The sequence below is a fragment of the Gymnoscopelus braueri genome (genome assembly GCF_963280865.1).
Source record: "Gymnoscopelus braueri genome assembly, chromosome: 17".
Lineage (NCBI taxonomy): Eukaryota > Metazoa > Chordata > Actinopteri > Myctophiformes > Myctophidae > Gymnoscopelus > Gymnoscopelus braueri.
This window is the reverse complement of record NC_137617.1, coordinates 45,631,464-45,651,629: the sequence shown is the minus strand read 5'-3', so window position 1 is coordinate 45,651,629 and position 20,166 is coordinate 45,631,464. Positions and strand designations below refer to the sequence as shown.

The following is a 20,166-nucleotide window of genomic DNA, read 5'->3' as shown; positions in this document are numbered from 1 at the left end:
TGTGGGGTCTTTAGTGTCTATAGGGCACCTGTTGCCCCATGACACACCCATTGTGTAAAAAAAAAAGAAAATGGGGGCGGGGGTATAGGCTAGATTTGGAATTTGGAGATGACCTAATTTAAGGCCAGGGCCAGCACTAGGCCAGTAGGCCACCCCTTGCTCTGCTATTGCACATGGTTATGTAAGGAGTTGCAAACCTCCCTGCCAAAAGCACATTGGATAATATGATCTACTGACAGGACGGATCCTGGCACCCCCTTACTGACATCCTTGGTGATCGTAGCGACGGGGCAAGACGTTTGTCACACATGCAGAAGCTGTGAACTGTAACTTGGACCCCCGGTGACGTGACGGAACCTTAAAGGGGGGACACCACCAACATTCTATCTTTACTTATACCTTGTGGAATAAAGCCGCTTCGACAGGGCACTCGGGGAAGACCTTGGAAGCAACGATGAAGGAACAAATCGAGGGAATCGAGATGTTCGACAGTCCTACCAAAGGACGAGGTCTTCGGGTGACCAAACCATTCAAAGTTGGAGAACTTATCTTCACCTCCCCGGCGTACTCTTGCGTCCTCGCCGTTGAAGAGAGGGGAAACTACTGCGATTGCTGCTTTGCTAAGTATGTATTTATGTGGCATGCATGCATATTCTAACTTGCTATGTGCATTAACAGGCCGTACTGTATGTTGTAGGCTACGCATCCGAATGATTAGTGCAGTCTTTACTAATTGGAACATCAATATTTAGACCACTACTACCCTACAGTTTATTGTAGTTCCTGACAGTCCAGATAGCACATGTTCAACAAACATGAATAGCATTCAATAGAGACCACACTCACTGCTTCACTGTCAAGCCAGTTCATTTGTGAGTGATTCTTAATATAGACTACAGCAGCCCCACACCTCCACAAACTAAAATGTCATGCGTAATCTATATTTAGGAGATGCGGCTCATCTTTCGCTGTGTCACTGATGTGCAGTGCGTAGGGGGTTGACTCCAACACTCAGTCTAGCAATGACATGCATGGTATATAGGCCTACATAAAAAAAAGGCCCTTACATGTTTCGTCTATAAGGTACAATTTATTTATTTTGGGTAAACTAAGTGTTAAATAGCTCTATATACTTTAGTAAACAGAAAATGCATTTTCAGGTTGGTATACCTACCAACTGTATCCAATCAGGAGAGAGAACACATAGGGCAGGATGAACAAGTGAACTTGGAAGTGATGAGCAGAAAAAAATGAAACTGGAACTCTATAAATTGTAAGCTGATAAATGGGTACTATTTTCTTTTGAAATGTTCAACCCACCTGAAAATATTATTTTTTATCAAAGAGCTGGAAAGACAAGGGGCCCCTGTTAAATTACATTTTCTTTGTCAGGGCTAGTATGATACTTTCAGAAAATAATTGTGCATTTGAAGTGTGATCACAATAGGCCTCAACTTTTGGAATAGGCTATCTGACTCCAGCATGATTGAACAGGCTTTGTTGCAAACACACACCATCTACTGTACATTAATTAAGTATATATTGTGTTTCTGGAGTAATCCGTTGGTAAGGTCCTGCTTTGTAAGTACAGGTGCATGATTTCTCCTGAGAACACTTTATATCGATCACAGCAGAAAACCAAAACAAGCACTCTGTATAATGCAGTTTGCCGGGTGCACAGCTCACTAGATTCACAGTAAGAAAATCCATCTGGTGCTTTTAATTCATGGATGGACGGACAGCATACACAGACACATTTCGGCATCAAGCCTTCCTCACACTGTATATCCACACAGATCACACCTATAGGCTATACAGTAACATTCTGAGTACTAATTTAACTCTGAAAGTATAAATATGTACCCTTAAGGGTCCATTTAGTATAAATTAAATTTAAACGAATGGCTTTGTCAGATAACTTTTGTGGTAGTGTGATAGTCATTAATGCAACAAGACTTGACAAATGACTGCATATAATATTTAGTGACTGTGTTTAGAAAATTGAATCCCGTATAAAAACTTTTAGAAAGTATAACAATGGCACTGTGTTTGGATGTTTGGGGACAAAAACATTCACCTTCCTTTATGTACCTTCCAAATGCGACGCATTGTGAGCTTGTAGATCGGCTATTTTCAAATGGCCGAAATGTATATAGGGCTGAAGTGGTTAATGTATGTTTTGTAATAATAATCAAAATCTACAAAGTAACTAAAGTTTTCAAATAATTGTAGTAAAAGTACAATATTTGCCTCTGAGATGTAGTGGAGTAAAAGTATTGAAAATGGGAAATACTCCAGTAAAGTAAGAGTACCTCAACATTATACTTGAGTAAATGTACTTAGTTACTTCACACCACTGCCTATAAAGTGCTGCTGCTATGCACTGTTTGGGATGATTGAGATTGAAATTATGTAGGGCTGTTGTGTTTGGTGGAGAAGACAGCTGGCCTACCATAAGGTTAGCTCTGTGTGTGTGTGTGTGTGTGTGTGTGTGTGTGTGTGTGTGTGTGTGTGTGTGTGTGTGTGTGTGTGTGTGTGTGTGTGTGTGTGTGTGTGTGTGTGTGTGTGTGTGTGTGTGTGTGTGTGTGTGTGTGTGTGTGTGTGTGTGTGTGTGTGTGTGAGAACACGTATGTTGTAACATGCTGCTCATTAAAACCTAACGTTTGTTTATTCATAGGAAAAAGCGCTTGGCAAAATGTGGAAAGTGCAAGAAAGCCTTCTATTGCAACGTCAACTGTCAGGTAGGAAACGAGTGGATGAGGAGGAAGAAGGGGGCTTGGCTTTGTTTCATGTCTGATACAGAACACTTCTGATTGAGTGTAAAACAGAAACATAGAATGGAATGTGATTGATCACACATGGAAGTTCACCTTTGGTTTCACTGTGGATCAATAAGAAACAAAACCCAGATTTGAGTTCGATGCCGTTCTTAATTTCCGAGCGTCCTAGACCACCGATAACGTAGATTTTATTTTTCTAATCAATTTGATCAAAGTTTATATGTGAGAACATTTTACTTGTAAGCCAACAAATACATGTAAATAAACAAATAACTTTTTGATAAGATAGGTTTAGATTAAGTACAATTAATTTGAATTATACAACTACAGTAACAAGGAAACAAGTCAATCTACACGCATGAACTGAATGTAATTGTATTTAACCACTCAGGCTGAGCCCTAAGTGGCTATGCCCACAGTAGACAATGCAAAGATCTGATTCAGGTAGAGAAGAGATTCAGTGGGTTAATTAAAAATAGCTTTGTGTGTGCCAAACAGAAAGACATACTGTCTGTAGGTTAAAAAAAACACAAACAAATGGATAACAAAACAAAAGAAAGGCCACCCACCCCTACAATACCAAATGCTGTAGTTTAAACTAACCCATGGTTAAAACTAGCTGTTAAAACTAACTCTAAAAACAAACAAAAAATGTAAAACCACTTGCAAGGTGGCAAACACAGAGGACTGGTGTTGTTTTGAGGCTGGCTAGGAGGAAGAGAGACAGCTGTGGACATCTTTATGGTCGACAGAGGGCCAATCACCAGCTAGTTCCACCTAGTATAGAGCGTCGCAGTTCCCGCCCACTTCCTGTTTTTTTTGGTGCCGGAAGAAAAAACTCAATGCATTTTTCCATTGACATTTCCAAAAATATTTATATCTATTAATTTAAGCCTCGAATCAAGCCATCATGACATGACATGAATCATGACCATAAACGTTTGATTCTGTGATTTTTTTTTGTTGAAAACGGCAAAACAAAGGGTATTTATTAAATATAGTATATCATATAATTAAATATAAAATAAAATAAAATCACAGAAAAAAACGTTTTATGGTCATGATTCATGTCATCTCGTGATGGCTTGATTCGAGGCTTAAATTAATAGATATAAATATTTTTGGAAATGTCAATGGAAAAATGCATTGAGTTTTTTCTTCCGGCACCAAAAAAAACAGGAAGTGGGCGGGAACTGCGACTCTATTTAGCCAATAACACTCAGCCACCATTCACACCAGCTGGTACTCAATCAGTCACTCCTCACCATTCATTCACAAACACACCAAGGAGGGGGGGGGGGAATACACAGGGCAACACACACCACACATGAAAATACATATATGACCCTAAGGTCATAACAGACATGAAGATGCAGTATGAGAAGAGTGTAAGGAAGGCCACGGGACAGTCAAGGACAGGGACAGTGTTGAAAGCGTAGCATTGTGTTGAGTGGCATTACTGGCATAGCACTGTACTGTACATAGCATAGCTTAGACGCCCTGTAGACCAACTGTTAGCCCATTCAATCCCGGAACGCATCTGTCATTTTAGATTTCTTTGGCTATTCAAAAACAGCAGATATACAAGCTCATAGCACGGCACCGAGTGCCACGCTATGAGCTTGCAGATCTGCTATTTTTTAAGAAGCTTTGCATAAATTTTTTTTAAAGCGATTTTTTTTTAAATAGCCAAATAAATCTTAAAATGACACAGATGCGTTCCCTGTCTTAAGCAGTATTTGTGGATGAGTGCCAAGCAACATGCTTGTACGGTTACTTTCATGCTCGTACACAGACATACATAAATGAAAGAAAGACATCAACAACTAATGTTATAACCGGCTTCAGCTGTGTTTACAGTACCTCAAAATGGCTGCTGTGAAAAAGGTCTGTGTATGTCTCAAGCATCATGTGACTTGCAAAATAATTGTGTGTGTGTGTGTGTGTGTGTCAGAAAGGGGACTGGAATATGCACAAGCTGGAGTGCTCAGCAATGATTGCGTATGGTCCGAAATGGTGTCCAGCAGAGCCAGTCCGCCTAGTGGCCAGGATCCTTGCCACAAAGGTGAGTGGGGGGGTCTTTCTTTCTAATTTTCGAATGCTTCCGTCATACAGTCTGGAGCACAGAAGCTCCCCTGCTTCCGTTTTGTCTTTACAGTCGGGCAAATTCAAATTTGCGCGACTGTAAAGACAAAGGGGAGCTTCTGTGCTCCAGACTGTAATAATATATAATTCTGTAATAATATGATGCACAAGGTCAGAAATGTATTTTGGCCTTAAACCATTCAGTCCTTTATAAACCAACAGTAGCATTTTGAAATCAGTTATTTGACAATTCTTCTTCTTGATATCATTGATATGTGATGGGTATAAGTACAGGTAACTTACATCTGATGAACTATATACTGTCATCATTTAATTGATTTGTACTAACTGCTGTATGAAGTAAACTTTGTGCATTTTTTTTTAAATAAAGATAATTAAGAAGTGTAGAATTTTTGCCAATGCTTAATTTTTTGCAAATTCTTCTTTCTACAGAAGGCACAGAAAGAAAGATCTGCATCTGAGAAGCTTATATTGATGGGAGAGATGCAATCACGTAAGGGATCACTCAACATAAACACACAAACATGCACACACATGGGCACATTCGCCGTAAAATCTGTGTTAATTTAATTTGTAACCGAGAGAGATGAAAAATGGACCCTTACTGGTCCATTCGGTTCCATTTATACACTTTCAGAAAAAACAGGATTTTAGCGCTTAAAGGAGAATTCCGGACAAATTAAGTGTTATCTTTCATGTCTCGTTACTCACCTAGCGACGTAAAAAGTGGCGTTCTTTTTTTCCATATATTCCCCTGTCGTCATTTTTTAAACACCCTCCGTTGTTATAATGGGAGCGCATGGGTTAGTGAAGTTTGTCTATTATAACCGACGCAATGTTATTTTTTTCTCTACTACGATTCATTGTAGAGTCTCATGATAGTCAAACATGCGCTGAAAATTCCTGCGAGCCTGCCGTTAATGGCGAACGATTTAACACTGGATGCTTGTTTCTTTCCAGAACCTGGCAACTCGTGTTGCCAGAAAGTGGTGCCGAGTGGCCTTTAAACAAGCAGCGAGAGGGAGTTGGGGGAGGGGGGTAGCGGCGTAAGAGGTAGTTATTTATCTGAATATCATGTTGGGGGGCCGCAGTGGACCCCTTTCAGGGCTGCATGCGGCCTAGCCCTGGTCCAGAGCGTTAGTGAGTTCTCTCTAATGCCCTGCCAGGCGCTGGGCTCTGCGCTTGTACAAGGAATTCCACTGCCCTGTGAGGGCTCCAACAGTAGTGAAAATAAACAAAACCATTTCGCTGCACACCTAAACAAAGGCTGTTTTGTGTTGTTGAAAGTCTGTTCTCGGAGGTGGGAAGCCTCTCAGCACCCCACCTTCTCTGTAAAATACACTTTTTGGCCAGAAAAGAAAATATTTCACCGGAAGGAAAAACACTTTTTGGTTGCTCCAACAGTGCCTTCAGTTAATTAACACTCTGTATTTTACAAACCAGATGTGGAAAACGACAGGAAATCTATTTACGAGGCTGACATCGCCAGCCTGCATCACTTCTATTCCAAACACCTGGACTTCCCTGATCACCATGACCTGCTTTCAATCTTCTCCCAGGTAGTCCTTTTACTTTACTGGAGTATTTCCAATGTTCAATACTTTTACTTCTACTCCACTACATCTCAGAGGCAAATATTGTACTTTTACTCCACTACAATTATTTGAAAACTTTATTTACAAGTTACTTTGCAGTTATAAATTATTACATTATAAAACACACATTAACCACTTCAGCCCTATTTTATACCTAGGCTATTTGAAAATAGCCGATCTACAAGCTCACAACGCGTCGTATCGCGACGTGTTGTGAGCTTGTAGATCTGCTATTTTCAAACATTTTAGTACATTTACTTTTGGTACTTTAAGTATATTTTGAAGCCAATACTTTTGCACTTTTACTCAAGTAACATTTTGAACACAGGCCTTTTACTTGTGACAGAGTATTTTTATATTGTGGTATCGTTACTTTTACTTAAGTAAAATATCTGAGTACTTCTTCCACCACTGTCTAGCACTCATGGATTCTGAAACGCTAACCATCCGCCAACAGTTTCTCAACTAACTCACTGCAGATCATTACAAATGAGAAGAAGAAGAAAATAACGACCAAATTGTTATCCCACAGGTGTGAATACATTAGTAGGATTAGTAATGATTTCTCTCTCTGTGCTACAGGTTGGCTGTAATTGCTTCAATGTGGAGGATGAGGAACTGAACCATAATAAGGGTCCTGTAGTCTACCCTGAGTAAGAACACACACACACACACACACACACACACACACAGACACACACACACACACACACACACACACACACACTTAAATCCTCATCAATGTAAGCACTTAAACCCAGGGGTGGACTGGCCATTTGGCGTACCGGGCAAATGCCCGGTGGGCCGCGGGCCAGTGGGCCGCTGGGCCACCCAAAAAAAAAAAATCAAATATTTTTGCTCCCGTTTTAGGATTATTACGGTCATTTCAGGGTCGTGTGGCCCAATTATTAGTTACGTTAATGTTTGGGCTGGGATGCTTTCCAGCAGGGGCCTCAGTGCGGCTGCAGAGTTCATGTGCAGGGCTGGGCTGAAACAGTGAAACCCCCCCCCCCCCCCGGTCCGGGGGGTGGTGGGCCGTCCGGACCAAAATGCCAGGGCTGAATTTTGGTCCCAGTCCGGCCCTGCTTAAACCCTATATACTTATCATGTCAGTAAACCATTCAAAAAAGCCATGCTACACTATGTCTTTCAATGTAGAAACCATAAAAACAATGCCATGCTACACTATTGTCTAATGTAAAAAACATAATAAAAAAAGCCATGCTCCACTATGTCGTCCAATGTAAAAAACCTCTGCCCTAGAATAGGTTTTTTATACAGTAAAGATTAGATTTTTATTAAGGATCCCCATTAGCTGGTGCCATAGCAACCAGCTAGTGTACCTGGGGTCCACATAAAAACACACGCAAACGAATAAGAGTTGCAAATACAATGTTGTTGTTGTTTTTCAAACATGGAAGAGAGAGGCATGAATGAGATCAGTAACATAACATCGCTCTCGCTCTCGCTCTCACTCGCTCTCGCTCTTCTCTTTCTCTCTTCCTGTTTACCCTCTCTCCCCTCAGTGTTTCCCTCATGAACCACAGCTGTCTACCCAGCGTGGTTGTCACGTACAAGGGAACGGCAGCAGAAGTACGGGCGACACAGGATATGAAGTCTGGTGATGAGGTGAGGAGAAGAGACAGCTGCACAGGGATGCGTGTGTGACAGTGGATGGGGGACAATGTATGTGTTACAAGGAGGTAGAGCAGTCTTTTCATATCAAGGTCCATTATTTATTATTTGGCATTTGAGCCACGGACCCACCATTTGATGAGATTTAGACTCTCAGACCCAAAACTTTAAATATTCTGTTATCGTTGGACACGATTTTGTCCTCAATTCCATGCTGTATTGATGTTGGTACCATAGGAGAGATAACAGGCACACGTTTTCTACATTCTCTAATTGTGTGTAGACTTCTTGCAAATTAAGTAATGAAGATGTTTAACAATAATTTACGGGTCCATTTGGTTTCATTTTACACTCTCAAGAGTTAAAGATCTATAAGGGTCCATTTGGTCACCAACCCTCCATCATTTCGCTGGGGACCACCTGGAACCCCCTCAAGGACCAGTGGTGGTCCCCGGACCACTGGCTCAGAACCACTGGGGTAGAGGATGATGGAACACATTTGCCATTAATATGTGTTGAACCAGATTTCATTGTAGATTTAAATAAGTAAAGTAAATAAGTAAGCAAGCGTTGTGGATTTGATCAAATGAACCCCCACCCCCACACTCCCTGTCCCTAACAAGACCGAAAGGGTGTTCCCCCAGAATTGTAAAAGTTAGACGCAACACAACAGCTGATTAAAGAGGCTGCCAGGGTTATTTTTAGACCCATGCACCATTTGAACCAGCTGGTCTTAACCACTTTAAACCTGGCATGCCTATTCTGGGCATAGGTGAAAGTTTCCAAAGATGTACAACATTTTCTAAAATGGCAAAAGAATTGCATATCTTTTGTGAATGTCTTAAGAGGGCATCAGTCTTTTAGACTCTCCAGATAATAAAAAAAAAACTCCTTGACCCCAGAATTAGATTAGGAAGAGAAACCTGAAGTACTATTCACATGTCTCTGTGTGTGTTCCTGTGCCTTCAAAAAGATGCTGATCAGCTACATAGACCTCATATACACGACAGAAGACAGAAACGACCGGTTAAGAGAATGTTACAACTTCACCTGTGACTGCCAGGAATGTCAAACTAAGTCCAAAGTAAGTCATGAAAAACCAAGACATATGAGTGACATATAGTACAGTTCAGTTCAGAAGTTTTAGTTGGAAGTGTAAACACAGAGAAAAAAAACCTTAGAACAGTAAACCTGGGATTCCTTAACCTTTTCAACTCAAGACCTAAAAGAGAAATTTCTGCACGGGACCCAAATGTGCAAAAATACATTATGTAAAATACATTATTATTATTACACTTATTTTTCAGAAAATTGTGAATATTTTTTCAAAATTTCTGAGAATCTTCTGAAACATTTTTTTAAATAAATAAGCAAACAAACACAATCATCACCTCAACATCACACACAAGAGCACAGCAGTATTGATAGATCATTGATAACAGAATTATCCTAGTTCACAAGCGGCTAATGTTCCTCAACTCTAACATGTCATCTTCTCTCCTTGGTCTCAGGACGAGGTCAAGCTCAAAGTGCGTGAGCGGAGTGATCCCATTAAGCCAGACGTCGTCAGTAACATGGTCAACTTCGCTAGGAAGGCCATTGGACGGTTCCGAACAGCCAACGAGAGCAACGAGAAAAATATCCTTACGTAAGATGAGGGTTTTCACACCCACAACGCCCTGCGTTTTAGACTATGCGCCTCCTTCTGCTATTGATCGTATAAATAGCGTCTGGAGAGCAGAGACATGCTGTACCTGTTCTTGAAAAGTCTATCAAGCGTTCCCCTTTCGCATTGACTTTCAAAACCTACAGGAGTTTTAAGTTAAGAGTAAGAGGACTTGAACAAACAATATAGTGTGTATTGTCAGCTAAGTGCTGAACAAACTGTGTGTGTGTGTGTGTGTGTGTGTGTGTGTGTGTGTGTGTGTGTGTGTGTGTGTGTGTGTGTGTGTGTGTGTGTGTGTGTGTGTGTGTGTGTGTGTGTGTGTGTGTGTGTGTGTGTGTGTGTGTGTGTGTGTTCTCTATATGGCATGTTTTGTGTGTTACTTTACCATATTACACCCACATGCTCAAATGATTCAGAACACTATTTACCCTGAAAAATATTTATTTATATCACTCAAAGCTGTTGAATCAACAAAGTATAGCATCCCACTGTTACAAGAGTCTGATTTGAGTAATAATAATAATAATAATAATAATACATCAGACTTATATAGTGCTTTTCTTAGTACCCAAAGTCGCTTTACAAAACAAATAAAATAAAATAAAACTTCATTAGGAGCAGAAAAGTTAAAAGTCTAAAAACATTAAGCTAAGACTAAGAAGCAGAAAGGGAGATTTGGTTTGAGTTAGGTGGGGAGAGCAAGTCTGAAAAGGTGGGTTTTGAGGGAGGCTTTGAACACGGCAAGAGTGGGGGCGGCTTTGATGTGAGGTGGGAGTGAGTTCCAAAGGGAGGGGGCTGCAACTGAAAAGGCCCTGTTGTCACCCCAGGTGCGTTTATTAATTTGCTTTGGGGAAGTCCAGGAGGTTGGCATCCACCTTTAACAATAGCTTTTCAGGTTCAGCCTGTGCCATTGCATCCTTGACTCTCTTGCACCCCCTAGCGAGTTAATGGATATGTGTGAGCTGTCCCTGGACAAGATGGGGACCGTGTTCGACGACTCCAACGTGTACATGCTCATCGTGATGAACCAGGCCATGGGGGTGTGTCTCTACACGGACGATTGGAATGGTGCGATCCGCTACGGCGAGAAGATGGCACAACCTTTAAGGTAGCATACTACTACGACTGTCAGGAATGGCCTCAAATCTCAAAAACTGGAGGGAGCGAGTCATAGAGCCAGGCTATTAACCGAAAATATATCAAAATCGATATGTACAGGTTAATTGAATAATCTAGAAGCTTTTAAAAAAAAAACATATATGTTTTATTATATCAATGAATCGACGATTTGATTCGATTTTTTATTTGACCCTGTATTACGTATACTTCGGTGTACAATGGTGGCGTACAGAAGAGAGAAAATAGCCGATCTACAAGATCACACGCTTGTAGATCTGCTATTTTCAGTATTTTCATCTTTTTTATAATTGTTCATTAATCGTAATCGAGAAATGATCAGGCTATTGATTTGAAGTCATAACCATATATCGCCCAGTGTGTCAATACCGTTACATAAATATATAATGGCTGTGCAAATCTTCCTTTGTCCTGTGCAGTGAGCTGTATCCACCATTCTCTCTGAACGTGTCCTCTATCTTCATGAGGTTGGCTAGACTCTACGTGGGCATGGAAAAACCACTCATGGGCATGAGTTATCTCAAGAAGGTAATGATTTAGCTTTAGCACACAGTGGGTTGCTGAGCATTTAATAATACAGTGCATCAGTTACTAGCCTATATACAATACAGTTGCTATATCAACTTACGTGTGTGTGTGTGTGTGTGTGTGTGTGTGTGTGTGTGTGTGTGTGTGTGTGTGTGTGTGTGTGTGTGTGTGTGTGTGTGTGTGTGTGTGTGTGTGTGTGTGTGTGTGTGTGTGTGTGTGTGTGTGTGTGTGTGTGTGTGTGTGTGTGTGTGTGTGTGTGTGTGTGTGCGTGCAGGCAATATCCATCATGGAGGTGGCGTATGGGAAGGATCATCCGTACCTGGCAGAGCTACAGAAAGAGATGGCAAAGCCTGGGGCACTGCTAAAAACATCCAGTTTACACCCAATCTATTCACTTATAAGATAAGCCCTAAACTGCGGAGGTCTTCAAGCTAAAATCAATACATACCTTTTGGGAGGGTCTGGTCCTCACTATTAAAATGTAGGCAACACAGGTTCGTGGGGTGGTCCCCAGATGACATTTAAGTGACAATTTAAAACATTCATTTGTAATGAACAAACTATACTATAAAAACTGGTCTAACATTGACCAATTTGTCAAATAATATAAGAAAGAAAATAGCCGATCTACAAGCTCACAACGCCTCGCAACGTGAGGCGTTGTGAGCTTGTAGATCGGCTATTTTCACAATATTTATCTGAGTCAAATAAAATGGAATGACTCAACTCCTACAATTCCAAGTGCTTGTCAGGGTGGGGGGTCCCCAGTTCAAATATGCTTATTTTTGGGGGTCACGGCCTGAAAAGGTTGAGAACCATTGCTTTAGCCTATTCACTTGTTTAAAGTAACATAGCTATACCCATATGAACTAGACTCCTGTATTGGAGAGTTACAGAACAGTATGGGCTATTTCTTACTTCTTAGGTAGGCTACTGAAGTAATGTTTACAAATGAATGACAGTTTCACCTTTTTGTACGGACAGTATTATGCTGCGTTCAGATTTCAAAATAATTGTGTGTTTGAATGTTAAAATAAAAATCAACACTGCTGACATTATGGAAGTGGTTTGAACTCTTATTGAAGTTTACTTCAGAACTCTACTGTTGTGTTTGGCATGTCAGCTGTATCCTGTCTTTCATCAGTCTGTAGAGAGCGCACACACACACACACACACACACACACACACACACACACACACACACACACACACACACACACACACACACACACACTCTGTCTTATACACAGCACGCCTCCTGCAGAGTCATGTCATAAATGGCTGTGGACTTTTACCCAGAGTCATTCCTTACAGCAGGTTATTAATGATTACAGTATATATTCATTTAGAGGAATCACTTCTCAGTTCAGTTAACATGTTGACACTGGAGGAGCAAGTTGGACTGGTTTCTTCAACCACACCCCTTGTAGGCAGCTGTGATAAGGAAGCACTCTGAATGAGAGAAAAGGTACTCATGTTTATATAAATAGATTGAGACATTTTAACCTCACAAATCTTGTATGGATTCAAGATGGATGGGGGGAGGGGGTAGTTAGGGGTCAAGTGTCTTGCCCAGGGGCACTTGAGCTGAGGATTGAACCAGGGACCTTCTTATTGAACTTTAACAAAATGTCATGAAATTCCCTCAAGGCATTCCTAAGATATAGTGCTCACGAGGTTGGGACGGACGGATGGACAGTCGGACAACCTTGAAAACATAATGCCTTGACTCTTGGCATAGGGATACTCCTTTATAACACCAATATGAGAATCGACTCCATCCACTCACTGCTGAATACAGAATAGAACAGTGCAGAAGTGAACTTACCTATTAGGCAAGGTATGGTGACAGCCTGGGGCCTCAACAGTCAGGGGCTTCCCCAAATTATTAGCTATAGGGTTAGGGTTAATATATACAGTAAAAAGGTTTCAATCCAATGAAGAGGAGCCGAAACCCAAGCATTTTTCTCTCACACTAAAACAATAAATCATTCGTTTCTGTAATGATTAATGAGACTGTTTAACTTGATTTACGCCCGATTTGGTAAAACACTGCTATTCACCATATAATGATAATGTCAATAATGTTGTGTTTCCTAAAGTACTACCAATAACGTGAGTCAAACTGGGTACTGTTCTGTTAGCTTTATTTACTCGCTACAAACGGGAACACATAGTGACGTCACATCCTGCCTGCTCCTATAACACATCCTGGTTGCCATAGTTACCACAAAATACGATATCATCACATCTCCCCTTTCTCGAGACCAAAGGGTAGCCTGCCTTTGTCTCAGCAGACCTCAGAGGACTATTCTGCCTGTCTCTGTCTAAACCCTGTAATATTAACACCAGCACTTGAGTAATTATTTAGCTAAAACTTTAAATACTTATCCTTAGCAGTACTTAGTGCTCAACAATGTGACTATAGTCACTATAGGTCACTTCAAGTTTTCAATATAACAGTGCATAACAATAAACAGCTTTTATTTTCACAGATCAATAATATTTGTTCTGTTTTTACATTTGCAGTTGTTTTTTAGTTTTTTTTGTACATTAGCATTTTGTGTCTTTTTTGTATTGATTTTTGTAGTTTCTTTCAGTTCATAGGACAAGTCTATACGGCTCTCCCAGACCTGGTTCTGAGAATGATAGCTCTGTAGGTGAAACTTGCGGTACCACAGCAGGTGGCATGGGAGCCTGCTCTGGAGCGTACAGTTTTACATCAACCCAAGATCTGCAGAGAGAAATGGGTCAATATCACAGAGAATGAATGTCATGATTGAACTTGCAGCAGTTCCTTTGTTCCTCACTGTATCGATGACAAAACGAGCCTTGTCATTTGTCACCTGCATCGCGTTGGCCTCACCCTGATCAGCATCATTTATCACCCTCTTCTCTAAAAGTTTGTCTAGGAGATTTTTGAGAGTGCTAACTGAAACACGTTGGATGAAGCTGCTCCGCACAAAAGACAGTCTGTCTTTCACTTCATGACTCAGTGTGCGCTGAACTTGTTGTTTTTTTAGATCTGGAACTGAAAGGTCTACATAGCGTTCCCATGCACAGTCACGACACGACAAATCTTGCCCTACTTGGTTGAATTATGATGGAACCATCTTGAGGTGAAGTGGAGAGGGTGTATTCTTTCTTTGGGATTAATTCACAGGGAGGGATTTCAATGAAAATCTCTTCTCCATGTCTGCTCCTCCTTTCATTCAGCACTTCCCTCAGCACAACATTCTTAGGCAGCAGCAATGCATTCAGGGTTGATTTGGGATGATTATCATCAATTGGTGGTGTATAAAACAGTAACACATTGGCATGGATAGGATTGCAAATGCTGGGAGCTTGTACGAAAAATGATTTCACCCATTTCACCAAATGTGTGAATAAACCTGACGTTGAAGTTGAATGATTGCAGCTGTTGTCACCAAGGGTGAGACCAAATTTTGAAAATCCAGTTACATTTATGATAACATGAGTTTCTGTGATCACATCAGGGCAGATCAGCTCAATGCCATCATTATCCATCACCCGGAAAACGGATAAGGATTTGCCTCCACCCATGGATAGGATCTCACAATGTGGAAAGTGTAACCGACACACAGACCTCTGAGGGCATTTGATGTCAAACAGTGGTCCTGCAGGCCTCTTGCCAAGCTGGGATAAAAGCATTCGGTCCCAGGGGACTGTCCTGTAAGTGACATCTCCCTCTGCCTCCATCTTAAACACCAGGCCGGTCACACTGCATTGGAAAGGTCTGTCTTGGGTGCAGTGGAACCTGTAGCTTTCCTTGTTTTCTACAGCAATGATATCCGGTGTAAATGTTTTGTCGAGTAGTATAACATCATTCACGCTGTGGGAGCGCTTTGCTCTGAAACTTGTCTTGTTCTCTAAACATGGAATTTGGCTCAGTGAGGGAAAGCTGTGGGAACGAGACAGAGAGATGGATTCTTCTATCCTCAAACCACTGAAGTATGAACTTAGTTCAGTTTCATCTTGGAGCTCCTGCGAGGGATGTAGAGAGGACAGTGACTCTGTAACAGGATGGTCTCCCGTCTCACCATGCAAAGGAATAGTTCCCTAAAAACAGAGAAAAGAAAATAAATTCATGGATATTAAATTAACATAAATAAAGAGTAAAGAAATAAGACTGTTCTACAGCTCTTAATGTAAATATCACTCAATGCTGACTGATTGTTGTGATTCCTGAATCTTTGCCAATGTTTTAACATGCCTTGCCTCAAAGGTGCTCTACAGTAGAGTTACTGTACACTCAGGCTACACAAAACCACAGAGATAAGCATAAGCCTATACTGATATTTCCATAATTATAAACATGGAGATATGAGGTTTCTGCCCGACAGCACATTAACATTAACCACATTAACCCTTTATACATAGTTGAACGGGGTCCCCCAGGGCTCTGTACTAGGCCTGATGCTTTATTCTCTCAACACCAAATCTGTTTGCCTAAAATAGCCGATATAAAAGCTCACAACGGGTTGCATTTTGATGCATTGTAAGCTTGTAAATCGGCAATCTTTGTTGAATGTTCACCTCAGAATAAGGACGCTAGGGTTCATGTGGTTACCTGGCATCCCTATTTTAGACACATTTTTGTTTATTGTTTTTGTTTTTTTTATGTCACTGAATGATGAACAATTAAATCTTACACGCTACATTGTAGCTCATGTATTCATTAGAACATAAATAAATAAATAAATAAATGTCATGGAGAGAATATTAAGTTCTTACCCTGCTTTTAGCTGACTCATACCTCTCTCTATTCTGAGCATCAGTCACCAGGTAATTAATGTCCTCAGCTGGGTCCCCTGTTGACATGCGCTTTACACTGCTCACCAACACACAGAGAATGAAAGAGACAAAGTCAGACTCATCATTCAATAAAGTGATAATTGTTCAGCTGGTCTGGGGTCAAGAAGATGGTGGGAACACATTGTATTGGTTCTGCTTTCTGTGTGATGAACACTCACAGCAAGCGGACATTGGAGTCGCGGCCGTACTGTGTGATGTCTGCTGCAGCGAGAGGGAGGGCTGTGATGGAGCGCCATCTGAGAGAAAGACAATGATAGAAAAGACAAAGAGACATAGAAAGAGGATGGAGAAACAATGAGGAACACATATTATTATGATATTATGACATAATATTATATGATATATCTGTAACTGTACAGGTGGGAGCATGAGAGTTTTTTCCCCCTAAACTAGCCCCCCCCCCTCCCACACACAACTAATTAAATGGTAAATGGTGCATTTGTATAGCGCTTTTATCCAAAGCGCTTTACATGTAGTTTCTTGTACAAAGCCAACTTTTGACATAGTTTAGATTTAGAGTAGTTAGATTAGAGTAGAGTTCTCTTGTAATTTTCATTTGGTGTAGATAAGATTATTAAGAGGTTTAAAAGTAAGTATAGGTTTAGCTTGGTTTATTTGGTTATTGCTTTGCGCCGGGGCTTATTTTCTGTGTATGTTTAAGTTTAAATACTTGTCTTAAACGGTCTATTTGTAAATTCATTGTATGTAAAAATCATTTCAAACCTTTTTCAAACCTAAAAGAAACCAAATACGGTCATTAATAAAACATTCACTTGTCAACCTTATGTCACGGTCCTTTTATTCCCTAGACCATAGGATCGTAAAATGTATATGTGTGTGTGTGTGTGTGTGTGTGTGTGTGTGTGTGTGTGTGTGTGTGTGTGTGTGTGTGTGTGTGTGTGTGTGTGTGTGTGTGTGTGTGTGTGTGAGCGGTAGGACCTTAGGACCTGTGAGCCCAGAGCAGGCAGCAGCAGCCTATATATGGTAAGAGAAGACCCCGTGAGATCACAGAGAGTCACGTTTGTTCTGTGTAGCGTCGCTAAACTTGACTAAAGACAGTTTCTGGTGGTGCTGTGCAGCAGGACTAGTGGAAACCAGAAACCACATATATACACTTCAGCAAAAGCCTGAGAGTGCCAGACCGGACCCAGACCCTGGTCAGCCCATGCTCCTACCTGTTGGGTACACAGGTGCCTCGGGCCTAGGAGGCTGAACTGGTGACACACGGGACACGTTTGGTTCATTTATTGTACCTTCACATTGATGACCGTGCTTGTCCCTTCCCCACTTAAAGTGTGCAGTGTTTCAACAGAGTGTTAAATTTCATTGGTGTGTGCGCACATATAAGTCGCAGTTTATCTTAACAGTTTGCAGTGGTTATTATAGTTTTATCAGCGTGCCGTGTATTCTTCTTAAAATGTTATTATTGCCCCCCCCCTCCCCCGGTCAATAAGTGTTGGTAGCTTTTGTAGACTCTCTTCTGCTGCTATTTAAATAAAGTTGTCATGTGATAGTACACACGAAAGCCTCTGTCCGTCTTGTCAAACTTGTGTGGGGATATTTGGTCACAACAGTAACAGAGTAAATGCATGTTTGTTCAGGGTCTATCCCCTTAAAGAGAGTGGTGTTGTCACTTTGATTTATACAAAAGTATGATCAGGGTCCATCTGGTCACACATATATATCTATATCTATATCTATATATATATATATATATATATATATATATATATATATATATATATATATATTATATATATAATCTGAAAAAAGAAAAGCGATCTACAAGCTCACAACGAAACACATTTTGTGACATGAGTGCTAATTCAAGAAGGTTAGAACAGAAGGGCCCCCTCTGTGCCCCAACAGTTTCATTGTGGGCATGAGATCTATTTAGCCACTGCCCTTTCATCTTATTATAGACCCCTAATTAAAATAATGCAATGAGAATAAGTCAATAGTGTATATGTATCATAAATAATTCAAATGTGAATTTATTCATTGTGTCTCAAAGGTCAAAGGTAAATCATTTGAACTGTCACTGTTCATAGACATGCAGCTGGATAATCAGAGAATGAGAGATGTTCACCAAGAAAGAAAAAAGAAAAAAAGAAAACAGACAGAGTTACCTTGTGGATAAGCTCTTCGTCACTTTGCAGCGTTTGTCTCTGCATCTTAAATCCTCAGCAGTGTTCCGGGACCAACAGCGTCTACATTCCCAGTCGACATCATCATCGGTTGGTTTTTCTGGTCTTTTCATCCTGACAAACAAACGCAACAAGAGTCAAGTTAGTCGTGTATTAAATCTGTGTTAATTCATTCACATCCTGCATTCATGATAACTTATCGATAGCTAAATAATGTTTTAATTTGAATAATCTGCACTTATGAGATGACATTGTCATGTTATAGTGTTGTGTATATTGTGGAGGATTCACCTACTTTGTGTGTGGAGGTCCAGGTTCAGTAGTGAAGTCAGGAGGTTTTCCTTTAGACCAGTCACTCTTTACAGACACACAGCTGACTGTCTGTGTGTCTGTCAGTTCCCTCCTCCTCTCTCTCCACACACTGACTCATCTTTAGGTCTTTATTAAACCTGTCAACGTTACAGTCAATGAAATACATCAGAAAACAGGAAATGCTATACACGTGCACAAGGCAAAAGTGGCATCATGTCCATTGAAGCTGAAAAAAATAAACATATCATTTTTATTTTTTAAACAGTAGGCTATTATTACAGTATGTTATACTGATTATATATTTTTTAACAGTGTTCAAACATATTCTTCTAGTTATGTCATAGTTCATACCACAAAAAGTCACACAAGGCTGCTTTCCCTATAGCATGGGTTTTCAAAAGGGGATCCGGGACTGCTATTTTTGGTGAAGAGGTTTGGAGTAGAGGGGGGAAAAGAGCAGACGAATGGTACACATGTGTTACCTGTTTATTAAGCTACTACTATTTTTCAACCACATCTAATGAGACAAGACATCAGTTGACTGAGTTTGGGCCCAGACCTCATGAGACAAAATACATAGTATACAACACATTATTTTTGATGGGGAAATGAACTATGCAGTGAGTGAAGAAAGGGAACTTGGAAAGACACTTTCTGACAAACAATAAATCATTTGACTAGACCTTTCCAGCAGACATAGAACTGAGAAAAGGAACTGAAATCTCAACCATATGACTTATGTACCATACATGGAACTGGATAAAGCTCTCTCATCATTATTCTACTGTAAGAACTGCACACTGATGGTGAAGAAAGAGAACTTGGAAAGACACTTGCGGACAAACCATACGTCATTTCACTAGACATTTCCAAAAGACAGAGAACTGAGAAAAAAAAATAGGAACTGAAGTTTCAACCATTGCCATATAAACGTCAAGTGCAATCATCAGTATGTTAATTATAAATAATGTTTTTTATTATTGTTTGATGTGCACTTTTTTGATTTTTGATTACACTTTTCTCCTAATTATACATATTAAACTAATGACGTATTCTCTTTGCATTATTTGAGTTAGGGGTCTATAATAAGATGAAAAGGCTAAATAGATCTCATGCCCACAATGAAACTGTTGGGGCACAGAGGGGGCCCATCTGTTCTAACCTTCTTGAATTAGCACTCACGTCACAAAATGTGTTTCGTTGTGAGCTTGTAGATCGCTTTTCAGAAATATGTATGTTTGTCATTAGAATCTTGACAGAGGTCGTTTCCAAGGGTTCAGAAGGGTTGCTATCATGCTAATTGCTGTTCATCTGTAGTGGTCCTGGATGAAGTAGACCTACACTGACATTTTCTTAATATTAAGTAAAAGTATGAATACCTTAATGTGGAAATACTGTCACACATACAAGTCCTGCATTCAAAA

At 40.4% G+C, this 20,166-nt stretch overlaps 1 protein-coding gene across 1 annotated transcript; it reads left to right on the top strand.

Moving 5' to 3' along the window:
• The first annotated feature begins 162 nt into the window (after positions 1-162).
• On the top strand, positions 163-12,444 carry LOC308104704 (N-lysine methyltransferase SMYD2-B-like). The gene is made up of 13 exons (XM_080455204.1): positions 163-624; positions 2,678-2,741; positions 4,735-4,845; positions 5,319-5,379; positions 6,330-6,445; positions 7,064-7,134; positions 8,008-8,110; positions 9,090-9,200; positions 9,628-9,754; positions 10,716-10,890; positions 11,339-11,447; positions 11,722-11,906; positions 11,942-12,444. Exons 1-12 carry the CDS (start codon positions 455-457, stop codon positions 11,851-11,853), a joined length of 1,350 nt encoding a protein of 449 aa, XP_080311330.1. The 5' UTR covers positions 163-454; the 3' UTR covers positions 11,854-11,906; positions 11,942-12,444.
• The last annotated feature ends 7,722 nt before the right edge of the window (positions 12,445-20,166 follow it).

Coding starts and splice junctions, on each gene's coding strand:
- LOC308104704 (XM_080455204.1), top strand. CDS start 455: ATGAAGGAACAAATCGAGGGAATCGAGATGTTCGACAGTCCTACCAAA. Junction 4,846..5,318: donor CCAGGATCCTTGCCACAAAG/GTGAGTGGGGGG, acceptor TTCTTTCTACAG/AAGGCACAGAAAGAAAGATC. Junction 5,380..6,329: donor GATGGGAGAGATGCAATCAC/GTAAGGGATCAC, acceptor TTTACAAACCAG/ATGTGGAAAACGACAGGAAA.